The 18,380-nt window shown below is 42.2% G+C and overlaps 1 protein-coding gene across 1 annotated transcript in view; it reads right to left on the reverse strand.

Annotated features, from left to right (window-relative positions):
- The window catches only part of LOC140911275 (chondroitin sulfate proteoglycan 4), a 63,177-nt gene that overhangs the window by 35,703 nt on the left and 9,094 nt on the right, over window positions 1–18,380 (reverse strand). Inside the window, exon 2 of the mRNA XM_073343933.2 lies at window positions 2,258–2,421. Within this exon, the coding sequence (XP_073200034.2) occupies window positions 2,258–2,421 (164 nt within the window). The remainder of the gene's footprint in view (window positions 1–2,257; window positions 2,422–18,380) is intronic.

Genomic DNA, 18,380 nt, shown 5'->3' on the forward strand with positions numbered 1-18,380 from the left:
GACTGTATACCATGGTTGCCTGCAGTGGTGTGGGGGCTGCATTTGACAGTCCTGAGGTGGAGGGGGGTCCCTTTATGTCTTATATTTCTACAATCTCATGCTTCATCTAGACACCTGTGGGGGCCATGAAGGGAATTTTCACCTCAGTATAATCTGGGAGGGGGGAAGGGATTGTCTCCTTCCTCTGAAACATCAGAGATGGCCGTAGCTGGAGACAGGACACTAGATAGGCAGGGTCAGGGCTCTGAGGTGGCACCAAGCATTCTCTCTCATAGACACTTGGCTTACTGGTTCTTGCTCACATGGTTAGGGTCTAAATGATTGCCATATTCAGGGTTGGGAAGGAATTTTCCCCCTGTTCAGACCTTTTGGGGGTTTTGCCTTCCTCTGCAGCATGAGATGTGGTTCACTTGCCAGGATTATCTGGGAACAGCAGAACTTCAGAGTTATGAATACCTCAGGAATGGAGGCTGTTTGCAACTCTGAAATGTTCGTAACTCTGAACAAAACGTTATGGTGGTTCTCTCAAAAGTTTACAGCTGAACATTGACTTAATACAGCTTTGAAACTTTACAACGCAGAAGAAAAATGCTGCTTTTAATCATCTTAATTTAAACAAAACAAGCACAAAAACAATTTCCTTACCTTGTCAAATCTTTTTTTAAAAACTTTCCCTTTATATTTTTAGTAGTTCACATTTAACACAGTACTGTACTGTACAGTATTTGTTTTTTGGTTTTGTTTTTTGTCTCTGCTGCCTGACAGTGTATTTCTGGTACCAAATGAGGTGTTTCAGAGTAACAGCCGTGTTAGTCTGTATTCGCAAAAAGAAAAGGAGTACTTGTGGCACCTTAGAGACTAACCAATTTATTTGAGCATGAGCTTTCGTGAGCTACAGCTCACTTCATTGGATGCATACCGTGGAAACTGCAGAAGACATTATATACACACAGAGACCATGAAACAATACCTCCTCCCACCCCACTGTCCTGCTGGTAATAGCTTATCTAAAGTGATCATCAAGTTGGGCCATTTCCAGCACAAATCCAGGTTTTCTCACTCTCCACCCCCCCACACACAAACTCACTCTCCTGCTGGTAATAGCCCATCCAAAGTGACCACTCTCTTCACAATGTGTATGATAATCAAGGTGGGCCATTTCCTGCACAAATCCAGGTTCTCTCACTCCCTCACCCCCTCCACAAACCACACACACACAAACTCACTCTCCTGCTGGTAATAGCTTATCCAAAGTGACCACTCTCCCTACAATGTGCATGATAATCAAGGTGGGCCATTTCCAGCACAAATCCAGGTTTTCTCACCCCTCCACCCCCATACACACACAAACTCACTCTCCTGCTGGTAATAGCAGGTAATAATATTACCAGCAGGAGAGTGAGTTTGGGGGGGGGGGGGGCGGAGGGTGAGAAAACCTGGATTTGTGCTGGAAATGGCCCAACTTGATGATCACTTTAGATAAGCTATTACCAGCAGGAGAGTGAGTTTGTGTGTGTATGGGGGTGGGGGGGGGGGTGAGAGAACCTGGATTTGTGGAGGAAATGGCCCACCTTGATTATCATACACATTTTAAAGAGAGTGGTCACTTTGGATGGGCTATTACCAGCAGGAGAGTGAGTTTGTGTGGGGGGGGGGGTGCGGAGGGTGAGAAAACCTGGATTTGTGCTGGAAATGGCCCAACTTGATGATCACTTTAGATAAGCTATTACCAGCAGGAGGGTGGGGTGGGAGGAGGTATTGTTTCATGGTCTCTGTGTGTATATAATGTCTTCTGCAGTTTCCACGGTATGCATCCGATGAAGTGAGCTGTAGCTCACGAAAGCTCATGCTCAAATAAATTGGTTAGTCTCTAAGGTGCCACAAGTACTCCTTTTCTTTTTGCAAATGAGGTGTGTGATTAACCAGTAGGTTGATAACTCTGGTGTTCGTAACTCTGAGGTTTTACTGTATATCTTACTTTACCAATTCACTGCCATTGCAGGGGCCTCAGGCGTTGGTACACCTTGGTCCCTCCTCTTCTCTGCTTACAACACACAACGGTTTAGTCTCCTGAGAGCTGTAGTGCTTTAGTCTAATTCTGGTTGTTGGACAAGGTGCAGAGGTGGCTGCGTGGAGTTTAGTGGCCTGTGACGTACAGGTCAGACTAGATGACTTGGTGGTCCCTCTATGACTCCAAAGACAAACACTAGGCAAACCAGTACCTGTGCTCTCTATTTTTTATAATTAAAAATCACACCTTTAAATATCCCGAGTGCAATTCCACCAAACAATGATCCTCTTTTCCAGCTGCAAGAAAAAGCAATCCGTGTGGCTTGCTGGTTCGAAATCGTAACTGCAGTGATGTTCGAGTGGATGATTCTGCAATGTTCAATTCCACGTAGCTATCACCATAAAATGATACTAAAAGAAAAAAAGAGAGACTTACAATATATGTACTTTTGCAAAATGCCTCCTCATCCTTACCATACACACACACACACTGGGTATCTACTATATACCTAAATTAATAGTAAGAATTAAATTTCCTTATTCGCATGCTAGAATACACCAATCCAGACAGCTGGTGCAGTGCACAATAGGATGCTAGATAGATACATACTATATCAAGGAAATAATGCTACTGAGAACCCTGTGGCCAACAGCTAAACACACTGATGGCCCTACGTCTCATGTTTAGAGAAGCAGTGGAAAGACTTTAATATCATCACCATGCTTAGTTCTACAGCAAAAGCAGACGACACCGAAGAGGGCATAAACCTAGGGCTGTGGTTCTCAATCTGTGGTCCAAAAATCTCCAAAAAAGAGAGAAGATTCTAGTAGTAAGGAGGGAGGTCAGAAAGTTATGTGGTCCACTAAAGCAGGGGTTCTCCACCTTTTTCTTTCAGAGGCCTCCCGCAACATGCTATAAAAACTCCACGGCCCACCTGTGCCGCAATAACTGGTTTTCCGCATATAAAAGCCAGAGCTGGTGTTAGGGGGTAGCAAGCAGGGCAATTGCCCTGGGGCCCCATGCCACAGGGGCCCCCAAAAAGCTACATTGCTCAGGCTCCAGCTTCAGCCTCAGGTGGCAGGGCTCAGGAACCTGGGCTTCAGCCCCATGCAGTGGGGCTTCAGCTTTCTGCCCTGGCCCCCAGTGAGTCTAATGCTGGCCCTGCTTGGATGCCCCCCTGAAACCTGCTTGAGGCCCCTTAGGGGGCCCCAGCCCCCTGGTTGAGAACTACTGCACTAAAGGATCTTCCTCTAATGAAATAATCTGCAGAATAAAAGTGCTGGAAAACAACTGATTTAGTCAAATAAGTTTTGGAGTTGAATGGACAGGAGTTCCTCTTCCCATAAACACACTGTAGACAGGAGGCAAGTAAATGGACAATAGATCTCAGATGCCTTAGACTAGAACCTCTCATTCAACATGTGCCTGAAAAATCAAAAGCCGTTTTCCTGACCTTTTTGTTGTTGTTGTTCTCTATAGATAAAATATTATTGCTCTGATAACAGAGGAATGTAAACATCTCCCTTTTTCAAAGACAAGAGAGATGGAGAGAAGAGGTACTCTCATCCCCACCACCACCCCATACAGATGGCAATCTGAGGCACAGAGAAATTAAGTGTTTTGCCCCAGACTCATGGGAAGTCTATGCCACAGATGGAAAATGAACCTAGATTTTTTCGAGTCCCACCCCATGCCTTAATCTCAAGATCACCACTTCCACTATGGCCACACTACATTTTAAGAAAGCAGTATAATATCATGGGCCGTGAGAAGTTCAACTGGAAGAACGCAGAAGCTTTCAATCCCTGTTTTAAGATTCTGAGGAGTTATATTTCTATTGTTACATTAGATCCTACAATAGGAACAATGGTATGCGATTTGACTAGAGTCCTACCAGTGAACTCCCTTAGGAAATCTATAGTTGATATTTGAACCTTTCATAGATTTTAAGGTCAGAAGGGGACTATTACTATAAGTATAGTTGTAAGTATATAACTATACTTATAGTTGTAACTATGACAGATGTAGATGTAACTATGTAGATAGATGTAACTATGATCATCTAGTCTGACCTGATGCATAACACAGGTGATAGAATTTCACCCAGTGATTCCTGCACCAAGCCTGATACCCTGTGGCAGAACAACAACATTATATTTTAGAGAGACATCCAATCTTGATTAAAGATTCCAACTCTTGAAGAACCCACCACATCCCTTGGGGTAAGCTTTATTGTGCACAGAGCTATGCCTTTATCTAGATCTTCCTGGATGAACTAGAGAACAACTAGGATAGAGGTAGTAGAGGATCAAAAATGCCTGACAGTGAACCACTGGGGGAAAAATATCTCAGTGTTATACAGTGGAAATGACAGAACAATTGACAAAAGAATCCTTGGGATTATAAATTTTGCCTTTTACGAGCCAACCCTTCAACTCCATAGTTGTGGATGGGGCAGCTAACTCGGCAAACGGATCTATCAACCTAAGCATTTATCCATGGCTAAAACACTACTCGGGCCAGGACCACCTACAGTGTCCTGACATTGTCTGTGTTTGGGTTCTTCACCAGTGAAAGAAGCATGTTATTATAGTGTAGCAGTCAGGTTCCCCTAGGGGAATCTCTTCAGTATGGTTTTTGGCTAAAACCACATTAGAGGTGACCTTTTGAATGTCTCTGGGACCATATCTTTTGAAGAGAAATTGTTTTTGCTCTGGTTACAATAAGCTGCCAATCATATCATCAAGAAATATGAACAGAGTCAAGCCAGTAACATCAGAATGTCTCTTGCTGTTAGAACATGTGAATTTAGCACATCATTTAAGGAATTTGTTTTTTATATTCTCTTTGGGACTGGGCAGTACATTCCACAATACTAAACTGAGCCCCAAGAAAGAGGGGAAAGGTCCTGAGACAAAGTCAGAGCACCTTTCTTGAAAATGACTATAACAAACCAGTGTAGTTGTAGCCATGTCAGTCCCAGGATATTAGAGAAACAAGGTGGGTGAAGTAACATCTTTATTGGACCAACTTCTGTTGGAGAGAGGCAAACTTTTGAGACACACAGAGCTTTTCTTGAGATCTGAAGAAGAGCTCTGTGTGACTCAAAAATTTGTCTCTCACACCAACAGAAGTTGGTCCAATAAAAGATATTACCTCACCCACATTGTCTCTGTAACAAATAAGAGCAGATATGGAGAAAGAGCTCTGATTTATAGAAGTGGGCTTTTTTCAGTCAATCATTTAGATACAGTAGGGGGTGGGTATTTTTTCCCATTAACTCAGACACCACCTATAACTTAGTCTGTAAAAGCTCAATCCACTTAAGCAATGAGAATTTTCTATTTTCTTAAATATGTCTTGGGAAGTTCGTACATGCATATGTAAGTACGTGACATTAAAATTCACTCACTCTATAGTTACTGCCACTAGTTGTCTCTATATTTCTATAGCTGCAAAAAAAACTGAATGAGTTCTCATTTTAAATCTTCTGCATATCATGTAATTAGCTGACTGCTTTAGTTCTAGGGCAGCCTGGCATCTCTTGCTCTTTTGGGGGACTTTGTATGCAGAACATAATCATACTGGCTTTCACTGTCACCATATAACAAAGATCACATTTAAATTGTTGTCCACTTTCAGCCCTAGTTCACTGCTATTTAAGCATCTCCAGTCCCACGAAAGACTGCTTTTCAAACGATTTTTCCTTGTCCTTTTCTACCTGAAATACAGAACAATAAATAACTTTTTTCTTCCCTAATTTTAAAAAGCAACACCCAAAACATGTAACTACCAAACACAAGAAGACTAATTCTGCACCCAAATCCACTTGTGCAATTACCAGGAGCTGTGCATGCATATCTGAGAACAAAATTGCGATCAAAGACTTTACTTAAAATTAGCAACACAGTTTGTTCTACCAAAATGTTCACTCTGGGCTAGATTAAGCCCTGCAAAAGGGGTGGCATCTAGCTTCACTGCCGCAGAAGGAACCCTAGGAAGAAATGGTGAACTCACGGTCACAACTCCTTCCTTGCTCCTCCTTTGCTCTTGGGGGGAAATAACTTAATGCAAGCCTTTACAGGGTGCATCTTACATCACACTTCACGTCTTCTCAGTTCCAATGCCCTGGGGAGGGAGAAGCCAAGGCTCTGTCCATTCCCTACCTTTGTGTGTCCCCAACTCGCTCCCAAGGGGGAATAGTAGCAGGGGTGAAAGTAAGTTAGAGGATTTACCGGTACACCGGAGTCCTGAGCAGGGGGCGTGGCCTCAACTGGAAGAGGCGTGGCCTTAATGGGAAGAGGCAGGGCCTTTAAATCTTGATTTAAAGGGCCAGGGCTCCAGCTGCGATAGTGGCGGCTGGGAGCCCGGGGCCCTTTAAGTCACCCCCAAGCTACCAGCTGCAGAGGCAGCTGGGAACCCCGGGGCTTGGGGTCGATTAAAAGGGTCCAGGGCTCCAGCTGCCGCTACTGCAGCAGAGCCCCGGGCCATTTAAATCACTCAGGAGCCCTGGGGGGGGGGGGTAGTGGCGGCTGGAGCTCTGGGGCCCTTTAAATCCCCGCCTGAGCCCTGCTACCCGAGCCCTGGGGTAGCAGCGGCGGGGATGTAAAAGACCGGGGCGGTAGCGGGGGCTGGAGTTCCGGGGCCCTTTAAATCCCCGCCAGAGCCCCGCCACTGCTACCCCAGGGCTTTAAATTGCCGTCTGGGAAAGCCGGTCCTGGTACGGTGCACCGGCTCTTACCGGTACACCGTACCAGGGCGTACCAGCTTACTTTCACCTCTGAATAGCAGCCACATGGAGCCTGTTCTCCCTACTATGCCTGGATTTGTAATCCAGGAGAGTCCCTCACATCCATTCAAGGTACAAGAGAATGAGACTTTACTAAATTCCCTCACCTCCCAAGTTTAAAATTGGTAGTTTTTTTATATGAAAGTCTTCAGCTACACCATTCCATCTCTTAAAGCAATAAACATGCATCCCACTCCTCCACACAATGCAAGACCCAGCTCCCACATGGCAGAACAGCTGCAAAACATTTCTGGTCTTCAAAGTGTTTAACAGATATTGGCATCAGTGCTTCTCTTTAAAGATAAAATAATGTTTTGGCTGTTTGCCCACAGTGCAAGCAAAAACAAATGTAACTAACACTGAAAGTACTTCCAGAAACGCTGAATCCTTCTGATGTGGAAACAAAAATATGCTAACTAAGCTATTGATTTTCATTTTTGGCACTAAACAAGAAATATCAGAATTAGGCCACAGGACAACTGCTGCTCAGATTAATTGCACTAATGTAGCCCGGTAACATTCCACCGAGTTAGAGAACACAACCAGATATAACCTTTGTGTTATTATATTGTGAAATGTCATGCAATCTAGTAAATTATCTAGTTATTAAAGGTCAAAACATAAAAAGCAGAGGATTTGTCAAACAGTTTCTAATGTTTTTTTAATTGCTATAGTATCTAAATTTCATGTTCGCTACTTCAGGAGGTGATACATTTGCTGTTCTTAGCAGGGATAGGAAGGAGTCACTTCTTGAAAGTTAGAAACATGGGAATTGCCATATTGGATTAGCCGGCGGTTCTCAAACTGTGGTTCAGGACCCCAAAGCAGTTCGTGACTCTGTTTTAATCATAGAATATCAGGGTTGGAAGGGACCTCAGGAGGTCATCTAGTCCAACCCCCTGCTCAAAGCAGGACCAATCCCCAACTAAATCATCCCAGCCAGGGCTTTCTCAAGCCTGACCTTAAAAACATCTAAAGGAGGAAATTCCACCACCTCCCTAGGTAACCCATTCCAGTGTTCACCACCCTCCTAGTGAAAAAGTTTTTCCTAATATCCAACCTAAACCTCCCCCACTGCAACTTGTGACCATTACTCCTTGTTCTGTCATCTACTACCACTGAGAACAGTCTAGATCCATCCTCTCTGGAACCACCTTTCAGGTAGCTGAAAGCAGCTATCAAATCCCCCCCTCGTTCTTCTCTTCTGCAGACTAAATAATCCCAGTTCCCTCAGCCTCTCCTCATAAATCATGTGCTCCAGCCCCCTAATCATTTTTGTTGCCCTCCGCTGCACTCCTTCCAATTTTTCCACACCCTTCATGTAGTGTGGGGCCCAAAACTGGACACAGTACTCCAGATGAGGCCTCATCAATGCCAAATAGAGGGGAATGATCATTGTCCTCGATCCGCTGGCAATGCTCCTACTTATACAGCCCAAAATGCCATTAGCCTTCTTGGCAACAAGGGCACACTGTTGACTCGTATCCAGCTTCTCGTCCACTGTAACCCCTGGGTCCTTTTCTGCAGAACTGCTGCCTAGCCACTCAGTCCCTAGTCTGTAGCAGTGCATGGGATTCTTCCATCCTAAGTGCAGGACTCTGCACTTGTCCTTGCTCAACTTCATCAGATTTCTTTTGTCCCAATCCTCTGATTTGTCTAGGTCCCTCTGTATCCTATCCCTACCCTCCAGCATATCTACCACTCCTCCCAGTTTAGTGTCATCTGCAAACTTGCTGAGGATGCAATCCACTCCATCCTTCAGATCATTAATGAAGATATTGAACAAAACCTGATTCTTGGAGCACGCTGCTTGATACCAGCTGCCAACTAGAAATGGAGCCATTGATCACTACCCATTGAGCCCAATGATCTAGCCAGCTTTCTATCCACCTTGTAGCCCAGGGGTAGGCAACCTATGGCACACGTGCCAAAGGCAGCACACGAGCTGATTTTCAGTGGTACTCACGCTGCCCGGGTCCTGGCCACTGGTCCGGGGGGGCTCTGCATTTTAATTTAATTTTAAATGAACCTTCTTAAACATTTTAAAAACCTTATTTACTTAGCTTAGTTATATATTATAGATTTGTAGAAAGAGACCTTCTAAAAATGTTAAAATGTATTACTGGCATGTAAAACCTTAAATTAGAGTGAATAAATGAAGACTCGGCACACCACTTCTGAAAGGTTGCCTACCTCTGTTGTAGTCCATTTATCCAGCTCATACTTCTTTAACTTGCTGGCAAGAATACTGTGAGAGACTGTATCAAAAGGCATCACCAGGGCTGAAGTTAGACTTGTTGGGGCCCAGGGCTGAAACCCAACCCCACCGCCGGGGCCAAAGCCTGAGACCAAGGGCTTCAGCCCTGGATGGCAGAGCTCAGGTTAAAGGCCCCCCACCCAGGGCTGAAGCCCTTAGGCTTTGGCTCAACCCACCCCCACCCAGTGCGGCGGGACTTGGGCAGGCTCACCCCATCCTGGGGTCCTGTAGTAATTTTTTTTGTCAGAACAGGGTCGCAGTGCAGTGAAGGTTGAGAACCCCTGGATCAGACCCACGGTCGATATAGCCAGTATGACGCCTCAGAGAAGGGTGCAAAAACCCCATAGCAGTCAGTTATGGAATAATCTGCCCTCATAAAGGTTTGATCCTAATCCCTCAGAGTTAGAGACTGCCTTAAACCCTGAATTATTATCCCATCCAAAATTCTGTGTTTGTATTAATTGTTGTAACTCTGGATATTCTTGTCCTCTATATGTCCAACCCCTCTTGAATGTTGCTAAATTCTTGGCCTCAATGATATCATGTGGCAGTGAGTTACAGTCTAATTATGTTCTGAATATTTCCCTTTATCAGTTCTAAAGTTGCTATCTCTCAATGTTAATTATTGTTATTACGGTAGCACCCAGGACCCCATTGTGCTAGGTGCTGTACAAATGCAGAACAAAAACACAATCCCTGTCCCAAAAAGCTTACAATCTTGCATATATGCTCAAGAAAGAAAGTTCTGTTTCTCTGTGTCTGAGAGATTTCTGGGGATAGTAGAGGGTGATTGCATAAGAGCATTCTTCTGTCCTGATGGCCAAGTTCCCCGAAGACTAGCTGAGTGATTTATCCAAGTGTCTGGCTAAAACTGGGGCTTTGAGGAAGGCTACTCACCAGAGGCTTACCACCAAAGGCTCATTCCAGGAAAAAAAAAAAATCTAATGGGAACAGATTGGGGAATCAATCACAATAAATAATGGAGATTACTACTTACCCCACTGAATAAGAGTGTGTGCCTACCACTTATTACTCATGTTGGCAATTTGAAGTTCGTTTTACATTCTCTGCTGCTCATGGATGCTGAGCTCGCAGCTATGCCCAGGAGCAGTTTTTTCCCACATCTGCACTTGATAAGAAGGGTGCAAGCTTTGCTTTTGGATGCAGAGGTCACTGCAATTTATCCCTGCCTTCTCCATGTTGAGATTAGATTACTGCAACATGCTCTGTGTGGGACTACAGTTTGAAAACACGCAGAAATTGAAGTGAAATAATTCATCCAGCATGCCAACAAACTTTTTTTTTCTTTCAGCGGTGTAACAGTCAAGTGCTTTTTATTTTGGCACTGCTAGCATTGGCTTTTGTCCTATAATGTCTTCTACAGGTGGACTGGTGGTAGATAAAGATGTTGTGGGATCTGTATGGCACAAAGGTAGGTGCCCACCTTTTGAAAGTACTTCTAGAATAGTATTTAGTGAATAAAAGCCCCATCAGGGCCGTATTGTGATAGGACTATGCAAACACAGTAAAAGACAGCTCCAACCCCAAAGAGCTTACACTCTAACTAAGACAAGATATAACTAGTGGGTGGAAAATCATCAAAAGGAAGTGAGGCAGAAGAATGAAGGAAAAGGTACTAAGAACATGCATTTACATAGGCCAGATGTGTGCATGACTAGATGGTTTTAAGATGTTTATTTTTGATCTTGTAGCTCATAAAAAAATTAATCAAGTATGAGAAATATCAGAAGTTTCTAACAGCAAACTACATAGATACAAGCTACACAGCTGTGTGCTCTCAATCTTCAGAATATAAGACCCTTCAATAAAAGGTAGTGTAAATCTTCCTTAATCTAGGATTTCAGTAAGGGATATAAGTGTTCATTTTCTAATCATAAAGATGGTTTTCCTTTTCATGCAACTAGTTCTTCAGGTTGTGGATTGTTTGTTTTGATACATAAAAACTTTTAAAAGTCTGGTTCATTTTCACTCATTTCATGACTGTCCAACATCTGTGGTACCAGCTGAGGAAGAGAGAACAAATAGGAGACAAATGGTTCCACTTCTATTTGTCAAGCTCAAGATGCTCTTAACAGCACTACATCAAAAAAAGTGTAAGAGTTCAATTATAAATTCATAAGCATCCCAGACTCTCACTACATGTCCTATAAGCACTCATTGAAAGGCAGCCCATAAAGCACATGTCCTATAAGTAGTTGTTGAAAGGCAGCCCATAAAACCCCCTTTCCTACAAACCCCAATAACAGTGTATTCCTATAACCTAGAATAACTCAGTTCACTGCTAATAAACACACTCTCACAGTAAACTCCCAGGACCTCTTTTATATCCCCATCCCTATCAGGGATGGACCCTGGGCCACCCACAGGTGCATTCCATATAAGAGGGCAGCAAACAGCCTCTCTGTTCTTGGGAAATGATCAAATAATTGTCTGCAGGTGAAGTGCTTTTCTTTAGAAAAAAATGTGTCTTCAGATTGAATGCTCTGTTGGAAAACTCCCAGAACTATTCATCAAAACTTAATCACAGTGATTCTGTTAGATTAATTTATACCAAAATTTTATGACCTACAGATTTATTTACAAATGTTTTATTTCCTTCTTTTACCTTGTGGCTGCAGGTTTGTTCTCTGAAACAGTCATTCAGACTGTAACAGAGAGAGCGTCTCTAAATCTAACCCTAGCAACTCCAGAGTATATACAAAATGCTTGAGGTAATTTGCAAAGATAAATATTAGTCCTAAGTCTATTATACAAGTGTCAGTCTGTTGATAGTGACTAACTTGTACTAAAACCTCCAAAAGAAAATTCTCCAATTCTGCATAAGAGGCTATCGCAGTACCATTATTAATATAGAAAACCTATTTGTTAGAAGCTGTCATCTATGGAAATAAACTTGAGTTTTTATGCAACATTCATGTGCAGCTGTTAACTTTTTTTGCTGATGCTTTTGTAAAGGTTTGTATACACTGAACAGTGCTAGAAATTAAGATTACCAGTCACATAAACCAAGAATTTAAGTAACCCAAATACACTTAATATATGCCCAGTGGAGGGAAAAACAAATTTGGAAATTAAAGAGATTGCCTTTTAAACATTAAAAGGGGTCATAGTAAACTGTGAGAACATAGGGGGGAAAACCTTGATGAGGTTGTTTTACAATGCTGATTAATACTAATTTGAGATATGCTTCCACTTTTATATGGAAAGCAACAAATGGGTCAGAGCTCTTTTGGAGAACATGAGGCAATCTTTTTAACATGAGATACTGTGGAATTCAGCTTTACTGCTCATTCTACTACAGGTAAACCCCAGATTTTATGAAGGTCTCCAAAACCCTTCTAATATAGTTTTGAACAAACTAATGTTGATGTTGTAAGACTTTAGAAGTGAGGGAATACATTTCAGATAACTTGAGTTTTGAATCAGCGTTTGGAAAAATTGGGATTTATTTGTAATTACTTTCTAAAGGTAATCTTTTATTTGTCTCTTGCTTAAAATGGAGATCATGATATTGACCTCCTTTGTAAAGTGCTCTGAGAGCTAGTGTGAGGTCTGAGGCCTTTTTTCTGCAGTCACATTAGGACAGCAGCAGCTGTGAACTAAAAAGCAGAAAGTCAGCCTCACATTCCATCTAAATTACATTAAAACAATGAAATATCAGTCTGTTAAGGAGGCGCTCCTGTTCTAATAGTACTGATCAGCACCAGATTAAAGATCAGATATTAAGATGTTTAAAGAAAACTTTTTTTGTTAGCATTCTGTCTGGCAAGGAATCACTTATCAACAGTTGTGATTGTGAAATCTATACTACTTTATTGTTTTGACTTTATGGCCCCTACTTCTCCATTGTTTATCTCTATAGTCTCTATCTGGTTCTTTGATTAGTTATGCAAGAGACGGAAACAATTATGCAACATTTAAATCAACTAAGGTGGCAGGGTATGATTAGTTAAGGAATTGTTTTGCAATATATTAGGACTGGTCAAAGAATTATTTTGTAATACTTTAGTAAAATGATTGGTCAAGATATAGGTAAGTGTAAGGCCAACAGACCCCAGTCACCGGCGGGCGGGATCGAACCAGGGACCTCTGGAGCTTAGTAAATGAGCCATGATTTAAGTGCCAATTGGCTGTTAGCTAAGGCTGTAGAGCAGACTCCTTATCTCTCTCACTCTCATTCTAAATGGTCTCAGTGCCACTAGATGGGACAGAACACCACACCCAGGTCTTTCCTTCTTTTTCTTTTTTCCTTTCTTTTACTATATAAACTGGGAGGTCCAAGAAGGCGACCAGGTGGGAAAGAAAGGAAAAGAAGGAAAGACCTGGAAGAAGAAGAACTCACCTCCAAGACACAGCCCAAGATCAGAGCTGCTAAATCGTATGCATGACTGTGACATGCAGCAACCAGAACCCAAACAAGACTGACTTTGCATAGCCAACAAGGAAAGTCCGCCCATGTAATCAGGATTGGTGAGCACAGCATTGTATGCTTAGCATGCGTATTCTGCTTGGTGATTGTTAATAGAGGTTGAGGATATTACTGTGTAAGGCTCTTTAACCAGGAGAAGGCCCTGCAAATCCGTAGAAGATTAAGCCCTGAGCCCTAGGAATTGGGTAAGGGTGGCCCTGAGCCCTAGGAACTCGGTAAGAGTAGGTGCCTTTTGCCCCGAGCCCTAGAACCTGGGTAAGGTGGGGGTGGCCTAAATTAACTGGGGTATGCCTTGGAAGCTGCAGGCAGCCGTGCCTGCAGACGGTAAGTATAAAACTGTCTCACAGCCTGCCAGCAGATTATCCTGGTGGGCTGCAGGTCGCTCACCACTGCCCTAGAGTGTGCGGGTAACATTATGATTAAGAAATGCTATACAAGAGTTGGGTAATAGTATTATACTGATCAGTAACCCCTGTGAGGATCAGATTAGAAATAACCTAGTTTTTTAAAGTTTGTGAAGTAAGAAAGATTTTTGGATTGCAACTTGTTTGCAGATTAATAAAAATTACAGTCTGGAAATTATAACTAGATTGTCATGACTTGGCTTTAAAGTGCTGAATAGAACTTCACCATCCTTACAAAATTCAGACTTTGCTTTTATGCATGTGTCAGATTGCTAAAACAAAGCAATTAATTTTCCATTAGAAGATGGGAATATCTAGATATTTGAGGACACCAACTACTGTATGGTTAAACTTAATACCATATCTTTTTTTATAGAGGAAAATCCTGACGTTCCTTTGATCCAGATGCAGTAGTGTGAGACATGAAAGTGTTTTACACTATGAAACAGATACTGGAATTACAGGAAGTCTTTGCTATGACTTCAATATTGTGGTTATCTACATATACATTAATCAGATAACTGCCATTATAAAGTCAACATATGCTAAATTATCACAGTGGTATCTGAAACATAACTGTTTCCTTCAAGTTTAGGGAAATACATGTACAAGTTGACAAATGTATAATAATGTTGAACATCTACAGTAGACCTAGTGCCAGAAGCTTAAAAGATGAGGCACAGAATATACCTACAAATAAAAATATACACAAGGCCTTTAAAACTTGTTTTCCAGATGCGTGGAATCACATTAAAAATATCCCAAATGTAACACAGTTCTCGATGCATTATAGATCTGATCTAATTCACATCTCCCAAAAGCCAAGTTAGAAAAAGACAATTCAGCCAAATAAAGGTATGCCACCATATACGTAAAAATAATCCATAATAGAAGAATTATATTTCAGGACCTCTGAGTGCTTTATTCTATATTTCCTAGCCAGAGAGATTAACCTACCAGCCAAAGACCAATATGAAAGACTGCGAAGGGAAAGAGGGCCCACAATTGGGGTGAATAAGTAGGTGGGCTCTTGGGAAAGTGGAGAATGCTTGAATTTCAGGCAGTGTTGTCCCTGTACCTTGCTGAGAAATGCCAACTTTCAGATCAATTACTGGCAAGCTCAGACCTAATAAACTTTAATCCCCACACCCATTCTTTGGGGGCTGGAAAGGATGAACATTGTTCCTTACTGTCCCCCAGAGATTCTTGGCTGCTGAGAAGAAGATGTCTATTCCTTACACTACCAAAGTTTTTGAGTTCTCCTTCAACTATATTGCTACACTAGGTGCCTCTGTGGCTGCTACCAGCTTTTCCAAGCCACAGTAGAAGTGAAATTGACTTAATTCTTGTTAGTTTAGTTGCTGTCCAATGCTTTTGAACACTAGTAAGGACAATCTATGAGCAGCTGCAAAGGCACTGGAGCTGTGTCTGCAGTCTTAGGAAGTTAATAAGGCATCTGTTTAGACATGGTTCATATCTGTAAGATTATCTTCCCAGACAGAAGAGCTACAAACTTAGGTGAGTGGGGGACTGTTTTTAATTTAATTTAATTTTGCAGACGTTGATAGCCCTTGTTCCCTCGCCTCTCACAAAGAGCTCCCATGTATGGGTTTATATTGTGTTTACTTGGCTACTTAAATGTCTAACCCATTTTTACAGTGGCTATTCATCATATACAATACTCGGACTACAGCTCACAAGCCACAAGTGGCTCTTTAATGTGTCTCCTGCAGCTCTTTCCAGCTCGTGTGGGATTTAATTATTAACCAACCAGAATGCTTTTGCTATGTTATTAACCAATTCAGTTATCAACTTGCACTAATTTATTAACTTATTTGCTGTGAGAATATATAAATGTCTCCCCTGTCCCTCTTTTTAAATATCAATAGTACTATAGGTAAATGAAACAAAGTCACACAACTGTGGCTCTCTTAGGTAATGTTAATTGCTAATTGGGCTCCTGAACCACTGAGGTTGCCACAGACTGACAGAATTGTAGGGCTTATGGTGACCAGATGTCCCAGTTCTATAGGGACAGTCCCGATATTTGGGACTTTTTCTTATATAGAGACCTATTACCCACCACCCCGTCCCAATTTTTCACACTTGCTATCTGGTCACCCTAATAGGGCTGGAAGGAATCTCCAGAGGCAGGTAATCCAGTGCCTTGTGCTGAGGCAGGACATGGTATACCTAGACCAACCCTACCAGGTGTTCATCTAAAAGATGGGTATTCTACAAGCTCCCTTTGTAACCTATTCCATTGCTTAACTATTCCTATAGTTGGAACATTTCCCCTAACATTTAACCCAATCTCTCTTGCTGCAAAAATTAAGCCAATTAACTTCTTGGCCCACCTTTAGTGGACATGGAGAACAACTGATCATCATCCTCTTTATAACAGCCCTTAAAATATATGAAGACTTATCAGGTCTCCCCAAGAGTAAACATGCCCAGTTCTTTCAGTCCTTCCTCATAGATAAGGTTTTCTAAACCTTTTATCATTTTTGTTGCTCTTTTCTGGACTTACTCTAATTTGTTCACATCTTTCTTAAAGTGTGCCATCCTAAACTGGATACAGTGTTCCAGCTGAGGCCGCACCAGTGCAGAAGAGAACAGAACAAGTACCTCCCTTGTCTTAGATACAACACTCCTGTTAATGCACCCCAGAATGAGATTAGCCCTTTTCATAACTGCACTCGCTCAAATTCAATTTGTGATCCACTATAAGCCCAGATCCTTTTCAGCAGTACTACTGCCCAGTCAAGTTATTCCCCATTTTGTAATTGTGCATTTGATTTTTTTAATTCCTAAGTGTAGTACTTTGCACTTGTCTTTATTGAATTTCACCTTGTTGATTTCAAACCCATTATCCAACTTATCTTTGAATTCTATTCCTGTCCTCGAAAGGGCTTGGAACCCACCTCAGCCTGGTGTCATCCACAAACATAAGTATACTCTCCACTCCATTATCAAAGTCATTAATGAAAATAGTTAATAGTACTGGACTCAGAATGGACTCCTGTAGGATCCACCAGTTATGTCCTCCCTGTCTCACAGTGAGCCATAGATAACTACTCTTTTAGCACAGTCTTTCACTCAGTTTTACACCCACTTTATAGCAATGTCATCTAGACAACAGTTCCCTAATTTGCCTATGAGAATGTCATGTGGGACTGTGTCAAAAGCTTTTCTAAAATCAAACTGTATCTGGTCCCCACATCCACAAGGCCAGTAACCCTGTCAAAGAAGAAAATGAGGTTGGTTTAGCATGATTTGTTCTTGACAAATCCCTGTTGGCTCTTACTATTTACCCTATTATCCTCTAGGTGCTTATAAATTGATTCATAATTTGTCCAGTGTCTTTCCAGGTATTGAAGTTGGGTTCCGTGGCTCCTCTTTGTTCTCCTTTTTAAAGACCGGTACTATGTTTGTCCTTCTCCAGTCTTCTGGGACCTCACCCATCCTCCATTACCTGAAAGATAATCAGATAGCCTAGATTCCTTCAGCTATGTCTTTAAGTATCCTAGGGTAAATTTCATCAGGCCTGGCCAACTTGAATACATCCAACTTATCTAAATATTCTTTAACCTGTTATTTCCCTTTTCTGGCTTTTACCCTGTTCCCCTGTGGGATAAATACTTAAACAGTCATTGGGCTGGGGAGTGGAGATAGACAGAATGACTCTGTAGTCCAATGGTTAGGGCACTCACATGGGGAGGTAGGAAACTCCAGGAGCCAGTCCCTCTGCTCCAATCACTCATTATTTATCCACAGTGAAACAGCTTCAACAGGAAAGACTGAGGGAGCCTAGGACCAAACTATCCCATAGGCCAGTGGTAAGAGCGCTCTTCCAGGAGGAGTCCCCTGTTCAAATCCTTTCTCTGTCTGTGGCAGAGAAGAGGGAATTGAACCTTGGCTGCCCACATCCCAGGCAAGTGCTCTAACCAACAGGCTAAATGTTACAAGGTGGGTGGTGGCTCCACCTCCGCCAGCCATTGTGTGGAGCAAGGCAGGTGCCTAACTCATTCCCTCAAGAGATGGCTTAGGTTCTAAACTGCCTGACTCCTAGACAGGGGTTCCTGTTTGTGGATTGCTTAGTAGAAATAGGTGCCTCCCTGAAGCCTGGACTTGGGCATCTATCTCCGAGAGAAGGGTGGGGCTTAGCATACACCACTGTCATCGGCATCCATAGGCAGCTCCCTGCCTAGCATACTAGCTTTTGTGCTAGTTTTTTTTAATTTAATTTTTAAGCTTTGATCTCTTCCTGTTAATTATATAAGGAGCCTAGGCACTAACTCAGGCTTTGTCGATCACAGTGTTCTCCCAATCATTAGCTTTTCTGGTAGTGTTCCCACATGCCTGTGCTATTCTTTTATACTCATATATATATTATATATACACATGCACACCGAATACCACCCATTTATATTACTGAACTGTTTATTTTCTAACCTGACTTCACTTTT

This window comes from Lepidochelys kempii, chromosome 5 (genome assembly GCF_965140285.1).
Source record: "Lepidochelys kempii isolate rLepKem1 chromosome 5, rLepKem1.hap1, whole genome shotgun sequence".
NCBI lineage: Eukaryota > Metazoa > Chordata > Testudines > Cheloniidae > Lepidochelys > Lepidochelys kempii.